Source organism: Elephantulus edwardii, unplaced genomic scaffold, assembly GCF_000299155.1.
Source record: "Elephantulus edwardii isolate Elephantulus edwardi_28Jun2011 unplaced genomic scaffold, EleEdw1.0 scaffold00032, whole genome shotgun sequence".
Lineage (NCBI taxonomy): Eukaryota > Metazoa > Chordata > Mammalia > Macroscelidea > Macroscelididae > Elephantulus > Elephantulus edwardii.
In genome coordinates this window covers 6,913,941-6,923,245 of record NW_006399782.1, presented here as the reverse complement: position 1 = coordinate 6,923,245, position 9,305 = coordinate 6,913,941, and the positions used below count along the sequence as shown (strand labels likewise).

The following is a 9,305-nucleotide window of genomic DNA, read 5'->3' as shown; positions in this document are numbered from 1 at the left end:
AGAGTAGTGAGAGAAGATCTTCACCCTGAAACCTACAGCGTCCCTTTTCAGCAGGAAGTAGCTAAGAGAATATGCCATCCCCTTTTCCTTATGAATCAGGGTAAAGTCTCCCTCAGGGAGGAGTAATAGGGAATGGCAAAGGACACACTGACAAAGGAGATTAATCAGAACTGGCTTTTGACAAGCACTGTGGCAATGGGACAATTAAAACAGACTTTCAAGGGGGGGAAAAAAAGAATGATGAACTGGGGAGGAGCGTAGAGAAAACAGTGCAACAATGAATGAATGAAAACCCCAAATTTCTGTAAATGTTCATTAAAACTAATAAAATAAAAAATAAAAAAAAAAGAAAGGTGGTTGAAGAATACAGGGGCAGGGAGGGGATGGAGGAAAATGTGCAACAATGAATGAATGAAAACCCAACTTTTCTGTAAACTTTCATTTAAATCACAATAATTTTTTGTTTGTTTTTAAAATCAGAAAATAAAAAGAAAAATAGTACAGGCTGGAGACCAGTGGGCCACATGCAGAGCCTGGAAGAAGTCGGGGTTGGATCCTTCAGGCTGTGTGGGGCACACTTAGCGAATTCTTGCCTACAGCCTCATTTTCCAGGCAGAGAATTCCTACCGCTTTTGGAACACTGTGCACTGGTTCGTCCACACCTCTCAGAGAAGCTAGAAGTCATGGCCTGCAGGTCAGGGGAAGTTGAGAAACAGCTATTACTGAGATTGGATGAGGACACTTATCTGATCAAGGACAAGGAAGAAGACATCTAACCATTAGAGAGGCTTCGGTTGAGCCTGGAGGTCACCACAGCCCAGCAATGAGTCTGTGTGCCACAGTGTCCAAAAATCAGGAACAGGAGCAGTGAAGTTGAAAGGCAGCACTGCTTCTGTGTGAGGTTTTGCAAGGGGATCGTGACAGTGTGGGTGGCAGTGGGCATCAGGAAGAGGGAACTGAAGGTGGAGGCCAGGCAGGCCTGAAGAACAGGCGCTCATGTCTCCAACAGACAGAAAGAAACAAAAGCCTGGATGGGATCCTAGGCACAAGAAAAGCTGGAGGTGTGGGCCTAGGATTGGGAACGTCAGATGAGAATGAAGGACAGGACATTGGAAGCCAGAATGAGGGAGAGGGAAAGCTGAGAGCACAGGAGTCTGCAGACAGAGAGGATGAGGTTCTGACAGAGACGGACTCCAGGACTGAGCTGCTCGGGTACAGGCATCCTGCCTGGGGCTTGCTGCCTTCCCCGAAGCCGGCCTCCGTGCCGTGCCGCCGCAGACTAGACCACCACCGCGGACTCACCCACCACCTTGGACTCACCCACCACCTTGGACTCACCCACCACCGTGAGGTTGACCTGGGCCTGCCTGCTGCCCAGCTTGTTCTCCACCAGCAGGGTGTAGCAACCACAGTGCTCCTGGCGAGCGGCCAGGATGGTGAGCTTGCTGCCGCTCTCACTGTTCTCCACCTTGATTTGCTCGCTCTCCTGGATCTGGGTACAAATATTGGAGACTTGGGTCAGGAAAGGAATAGGCTCCTCCCCGTGTCACAGGGGATACAGCTGGACGAGCTGTATGGGGCTCGGTCTTATCGGTCTTCCAAGTCCCTCCTCTCTGGTGCCCAGAGTCCAGTCTGCCTAAGGGGTTCCAGATCTGGGCAGGCAGTGAGGGTCTCAGCTGGGTTAGGGTAGATGAACCAAGTCAGCGCTTACTCCTCCCAGACGTCAAAAGTGTCTCAGTCTCCCTCCAGTGTTCTAAGATGCGCCTACAAGAAATCACGTTCAGGCAATGGCACCTAGAGAATCTATCCAAGTGTTTCCCCATCTCGTCTGCGCTGCCCAATATTCTAGCCACTGCTATTGTTAGGGACCTTTGAGTCAAGTTCGGCTCACAGAGACCCTACTAAGAGTAGATCTGACTCCTGACCTATCCTGTGCCAGTCTCATCATCTGCAACACACATCTGAGTCCACTGTTGCAGTCACTCTGCCAATCCATCTCATTGAGAATCTTCCTCTCTTTCACTGATCCTCTCCACCTTTCCAAGCTTGATGTCCTTTTCCAAGGAATAACCCTTCTTAGCAACATGCTCAAAGTATGTCTAGCCACTAGCCATTGTGATTCTTTCAGTTTTAATTAAACAGGTGAAAATAACTCAAGTGTTCATCATCTGATGACTGTATAAACACATTGTGGTAGATTCAGGCACTGAAATATTATGTGGCTATTAAAAAAAAATAAAGTATTGGCCGATTGATAAACCTTGAAAACATGATGCTAAACGAAAGAAGTCCAATTACAAAGGCCAGACATTATACAGTTCTAGCGCTTGAACCATCAAGACAGATAAATCTATGGAGACAGAAAATTAATTAGTGATTCATTGTCAGGGTTGGGGAAAGGGGAATTTGAGGAATGACTGCTAGTGGGTATGAGATTTCTTTTGGGGGTGATGATACAGTCTTGGAATTAGATAAAGCTAGGTAGAGAGTTGTGTTGCCAATCCAAATGAGGGCAGTTTGAATCTACTCTTCAGAAGATGGGTAATCTCCTCCTGTGTGATTTGTCATTGTTATGTACCATTGAGTCTGAACTGACCCTTAGCTGACCCTCCTGTGGCTTTTCAGAGGCAGTAAGCCACGTGGAGGAGACTGCCCACCTTTCTCGTATGGAGCGGCTGGGAGGCTTTAACCGTGTGCCTTTGGGCTGACAGTGCAACTCCTTCCTGGTAAACCACCTGTAAGACTTGCAATCTCTGAAAGTCCACTAGAGGCTCAGCTTTGTTGGTCTGTTCCCTCTCGATGACAATGAGTGAGTAACTAATAGTTATAAACTTTGTGGCTGTACCCCAAACCCCTGCTTTATGTACTTTAGGAGGGTGAATTTTATGGTATGTGAGTTCAATCTTAACAAAGCATTTATGGAATTTTTGATTACATAAAATGACAAATTTAGTTCCTCAGATGCACTAGCCACATTTCAAGTGCTCAACAGCCATGCGTGGCTAGTGGCAACCATGCTGGATGGTATACAGCCTGACCATTTCTATAAGAACACTAGGCAGAGCAAGGATTTTGTCAAATGTCTTGGGAAAAGGATTCCACCTTATTTCAGATAACTTTTTTGTTTTTGTTGTACCGCAGAGTCAGAACCAATCCATAGCTGACACCTTGGAGGGTTTTCAGAGGTAGTTAATCGTATGGGAGAAGATTGCCCATCCTTCTTCTGTGGAGCAGCTAATGGCCTCGAACACTGCGTCTTCAGGATCGCAGCACAGCTTCTTGTCACTAGGCCACCAGAGCTCAGTAGCTCAGAATCCATGACTGGATTTGAAAATAAATCTCTATCCCTTCCTGGTACTACCCACCCACCTCTAGGTCTGAGGACAGTTTGAATGGGTTGAAAACAGCAACAGAGGGCGTAGAAGTGATCTTCACACCTGGAGTGCCTGGTCCAATGTCAGCCCCACCATCCCAGGACCACGCTTCCAATAAGTGCTCTATAGAATAGCCATGTTCCCCAAATGACTTTAAAACCTGATTGCTTGGCAATCCAAAGATTCAGAAATATATTATAAATGGTAGGTAGATTTCTTTGAGCTGTGGTGCTGGAGAAGAGTATTGAGGATACCATGGACTGCTAGGAAAACAAACAGACTCGTCCTGGAAAGGGTTAAACCGGATGGCTCCTTGGAGGCAAGGATTCTGAGGCTCCATCTAACATACTTTGGACATGTTGGGTTTTTTTTTTTTCCCATAAACTGTAAACTTATGCAGCTCCTACACCAATGAAACCAAATTTAGGGGCAGAAAGTGGCTGCAAAGAGTTTAATTTACACCTTTTTTGACACCACATTCACTAGTTTCCAAAAGTTAATGGGCAACACAAAGGCCTGGATACTTTGGACATGTTGTGAGGAGAGACCGGTCCTTGGAGAGGGACATCATGCTTGGGAGGGTGGAGGGACAGCGCAGGAGGGGAAGACCCTCTATGAGGTGGATTGATTCAGTGACTGGGATAATCGAGATGGGAGTGTCAGAGGCAGTGCGATTGGCACAGGACAGAGCAGAGTTTAGGGCTGTTGTACATAGGGTCGCTATGAGTCTCAGGTGACTCGACGGCACATAAAAACAACAACAACAAGGTAGATTTCTGGACCAATATTCCAAAAATCAATTTGACAATTTATCTATTTAAATACTCAGATTCACTTTTATTCTCTTAGTGTGTGGTACGTGTCATTTGTCAGGCTGAAAGAGAATCAAAGAAAGCTATGAAAGAAAAAAAGTATGACAGACCATCTCAGGGAACTTGGTTTGATTTTCCTGACACTGAGTAGAATTCTAGAGTGAGAAATCAAAATCAGAGGGGAACCCTGAATGATTTCTCCATCATATTTCTTTCTGTTATATCAATTGTCTACAAAGCAGGGACAATTTGCAGATTTTGAGGAAAATGTTATCAAGAAATCAGAGTCGGTGGGGGGATGACAGGAGAGTGAGGGGTTTCTCTCATTTCTAAGGAGAATGACTCAAGCTGAGCCCCCTCCAGCACAGCCCTTCCCTGCTGTCTTGGCTGAGGGCTGTGCGGGCTGTTCTCAGGTCACCCCTTCTGTTACTCACCTTCTTCCGGAACTTCATCCAGGTACAGGTGATGGGCTGGGTGCCTGTCACTTTGCCAAACAGCTCCACAGACTCTCCAGCGCGCACCTTTTGGTCCTCTGGGAACTGGGTGATCTGAGGCGGCATGGCTGAGAGAGAATAAGTGAGGAAGTGAGGGAGAGGTGGGAGGCTCCGGCGTTCTGCTCACTGGACACCAGTGTCCACGCCGGTCCCTCTGGCGCCTCTCTCGACGTCTGGACGCTTCAGGATAAGATGAGGGCAGCTCCCGATCATTGGAGCTGACAAGCCTGCTGGGTTCATTCACTTTTTTATTCCATTTCCCTTCAAAACGACCACACCATTTACATGGCATCATTCTCCATTTATTGCTGGTTCTGGCATTTGTGTCTTAATTATTCAGTCTGCATCCTTACACCTTCACTAATTAAGCTGAGCCTTGTTTGCTAACCTCATGCGACCCTGGCTAAGAGATTCAATAGAACCTAGTGGCACCTTAAAATTGTCAATGAGCCATTCTCCCAAGATGTTTACTTACGGCTAAGAATTTTTCAGTACATAACTCAGATATCTCTTGAATTATAGATTATCATCCTTGAAGTCACTTCAAGGACTAATTAGCAGGATCATCTCATTTCTTTCCCCATATGAATTCACTGATCATATTTTTTTGTATGTTTGATCGTGAAGAAAACTGTTTCCCTAATTCCAGATCCTTACCTCACTTATCTGTAACTGAACACTGAGTCCTGGATTACTGTGCTTTCTAAATATTTGAATTGATGCTCTAATACACATTGGCTCTTCCATTAAAAAAAAAAAAGGATTCAACAGAATTCACCTCCTCACATTCTTCCAATGGAAAACAAGGATCCCATAGGACAAACAAAGCAAAGTTACTGTCAATGAGCCTATTTTGATCCATGGAGACCCCCATGGGTGTCAGTGTAGAGCTGTGCTCCATGGGTTTTCAATGGTTGATTCCTTCCAGGCTGCTTCTGGGTGGACCCAACCTCTGTCTTCTTAGTTCACAGCTGAGTGAATGAACTGCTTACACCACTGAGGGGCATAAGGAACAGAGCGCTCAACCAGCACAGAGATAGTCATGCACATTAGGTGCAGAGTGGAGGGCGGGGGATTGAGTAGAATGTTGGAGAAGGGATGAGAAAGTAACTGGTCCTGGGGGGGTGCTCTCCACACGGGGAGAAAAACACAGGGAAAAGGGACGTCATCGAAGAGGTTGAAGGATGAGGTTGTGTAGAGGCTCATGAGGAGGCCGGCAGATCTGGCCTAAGTAACACAGAGCTTGAGTTAGAGATAACGTGACAGCCCACTGGGATCACATGTCCAGGAGGCAGATCTAGCATGGTAAAGGGAAAAAAAAATCCCTCTTTTGTCTCTAAATGCTGCTGTGACTAATTACCTGCTTTTGGAGGCGTCTTGGGGGTAGGTTTCTTTTTCACAGTAGCATCACCTGAAACAAAGAAATCCAAAAGGTATATTCTGTTAGTTTTGTTTGAGTTTTTTCCACCACAAAGCTGTTAAATCCTAGAAATATACCATCTTATCCAGGGAAAACCCTCGTTCTAATATTTTTCTAGAGATCTTGTTGCTTTCTCTAGTAGACAACTTCACAACCAAATATTACTTCTCAAGGGGACATCTGGAGAGGTTCCTAGAACCTCCAGTAAGAGAAAAACTTTGAAAAAGGCTTAAGCCCAAAAATACCATTTGACCCAGCAATTCCACTACTGGGAATATACCCTAAAGAAACGATAACTGCGACCCAAACAGATACATGCACACCTATGTTTATTTCAGCTTTGTTCACAATAGCAAAGAGTTGGAAACAATCCAAGTGCCCCATAACAAATGAATGGATAGAGAAGCTGTGGTATATTCACACAATGGAATACTATGCTGCATTGAAAAACAAGGAACTCATGAAATAGTACACAAAATGGGTGACCCTGGAGGACATTATGTTGAGTGAAATATCTCAGTCACAGAAAGACAAATATAGTTTAATGCCACTGTTATAAAACATGACTGACATAGGGGTTGGGGGAGACTGAAAAAGATGTGATAGATAATGTACACCGCATTAAACAGATGAGGAAGAGGACTGTTTAAAAGGGATATATGATTAGATATTATTGTTATGACAGGAGTCCAGAACAAAGGTAGCATAGTGGAGTGGACTTGGGGGGAGGGATTGAATAACAATGAAAGAATCTTTTCTTTTATTTTTCAAAAAGAAAAGCGAATGGGGGGTGGGAGAGGTGGGCAGGGAGAAAAGTGCAACAATGAATGAATGGCAATCCAAAGTCTCTGTAGACTGTCATTAAAATCAATTTAAAATAAAAATAAAAAATGCTTAAGCCCAGGGAGCTTTGGTGGCCCTGTGGCAAGAAACTGCATTGCAATCCCTAAGATGTGCACTTCGAATCCACCAGATGATCCGCTGGAGAAGGAGTGGCAATCTTAACACACACACACACACACACACACACACACATCCCCCTCTGCTTAAGCCCTGAATGATATAATCCTCAAACTCTCACACTAACTTTCCAGAGACACAGAAAGGAAATTATGTCAGATAAACGGACTAAAATTAGCCATTTTGGGGCCAAGAGTCTTTACTTTCTTTGGATCACAGATGGTGAACCGTCTGCTTTCATTTTCTTCTGCTTCTTGTGGGGAAATGACTGAATGAACCATCCAACCAGCAGTCTCTTTTCTCTCTTGACCCCACTTTTTCTAAATAACTCAAACAACAAAAAATGACTCAAAAGCCTAGTTTTTCAGCCCAAACCTATTTGAACAACAATTTGGTGGCCATGAAAAACAGCCTCAGTGAACTCTATGGTTTGTTTTCTCACTTCTTTCAGGATTTCACTCAAAAGTCATATAACCTATGTTGCCAAGGGGGAATAAAACATGTGAAAACACACATACACATATACCTACACACCAATATTTATAGTGGCTTCATTTGTAATGAATTGTCCCAAACAGGAAGTCACTCAAATGGCTCTCAGCTAGTAAATGGATGGATGGGTGAACTGCAGCACATGCACAGAGTGGAATCCTACTGTGCGAGAAGGATCAAATAAGTGATATATGCAATGAGGATGAACTGTAAATACATCATACCAACAGATGCTAGACTTAAAAGGCTCCATACCATGTAATTCCATCTACATGACATGATAGGAAAGGGCCAAGAACATATTAGTGGTTGTTCTATTTGGAGTTGTGTGCAGCTTCCTGATTAAAACAAGCTTGGCAGCAGGAGCGGCCTCCACTTCAGAAATGGCTTGCCTCTGGAGACCCTATGAACAGTTTCGTTCATAGGGTCGCTATGAGTCGTCTACAACTCGACGGCACCTAACAACAACAACAACAATAACGTGAGAGCTACATTGGCTTTGTGGACAGAAAGTTATGCTACCAAGCCCAAGGTGGGTGGATTTAATCTGCGGCCCTCAGGCCTGGTCTAAATTGCTTTTTGTCAAACATTCTTCTAGGTGGTATAGCATTGGTCCATTTGCTGTACAGAGGTAACTTGTGATTGCTGTGATGCTGAACACTGTGACACTGATGTAACAAATGTGATAATGGTTACTCATGGCGGACAGTGTTTGCTGGAGCTTTCCAATTAAAACAAGCTTGGAAGCAGGAGTGGCATCCACTTCCGAAATAGCTTGCCTCTGGAAACTCTATGAACAGGGCTCAGGCCTTTCGTTCATAGAGTTGCTATGAGTCGTCTATGACTCTACGGCACCTAACAACAACAAAACAACAACAACAACAACATACTTGGAGTAGGGGATGAGGGTGACTATCAGGGGGCGTGGGGAGGTATTTTGATAGGACAAAAATATATTTTTATTTGATCAACTACTCGATTGTATATGTTTGCAAAAACTTACAGAAAAGTGTATCAATTTTACTGTATGCTAATTATATCTTAATATAAAAAAATAGGGAAAAAAATGTCACTTAGTCAATGATACTTCCCCTCGTGTCCTTATATAAAATAGCCACTCTCCACGCCCACACTCCCTATCATCCTTGTCCTACTTCACTGTTTCTTTCCCATGGCATTTATCACCACATGACAAACTATATTTACTTACTTATTTACTGTGAGCCCCTTGCCACCAATAAAATGTAAGTTTTTGATGGCAGGCACTTTATTTTGTTTAATGCTGTATATCCAGTGAGGCTGGCACTCTTATGGATATGCACTGACTATTTGCTGCTGAATGTGTTGGTTTCGTATGAACTCAATTACTCAGCTGCTGCTCTTCATCCCTGCAGACTATAGAGAAGCAGCACCATGCTTGGCTTAGACATGGAGCTGCTCTGTGACTACACGTAAGTTATATAGTTATAACACTTTTGGAAGAACTTTGTATATGTATAAAATAGAAAAGGCACTGCTATCAACTAGTAGGCCCCAAAAGGAATGTTAAAAGTGGGGTGTCCCTGACAGCAGCATTCTGAGATTACAGAGCTGACAGATTAGTCATGTACGTAAATCCAGAGTGAGGCTTATTTATACTAAGTTCACTTTATCATTACTGATCCGTCTAGCCAGCTCACAAAAATTTATTGAGGGCCTATTACTAAGAAAATGTCAGCATATAATACTAAACTGAGAATTGAGGAGAAGATGA

The 9,305-nt window shown here is 44.0% G+C and overlaps 1 protein-coding gene across 7 annotated transcripts in view; it reads right to left on the bottom strand.

Annotated features, from left to right (window-relative positions):
* Positions 1–9,305, bottom strand: part of MYLK (myosin light chain kinase) — a 312,184-nt gene that overhangs the window by 64,346 nt on the left and 238,533 nt on the right. For all 7 annotated transcript variants that reach the window (XM_006884219.1, XM_006884221.1, XM_006884222.1 and 4 more), the window contains 3 exons: positions 6,041–6,091; positions 4,621–4,748; positions 1,339–1,492 (listed from right to left, as the gene is read on the bottom strand). In XM_006884219.1, coding sequence (XP_006884281.1) covers positions 1,339–1,492; positions 4,621–4,748; positions 6,041–6,091 — 333 coding nt within the window. The remainder of the gene's footprint in view (positions 1–1,338; positions 1,493–4,620; positions 4,749–6,040; positions 6,092–9,305) is intronic.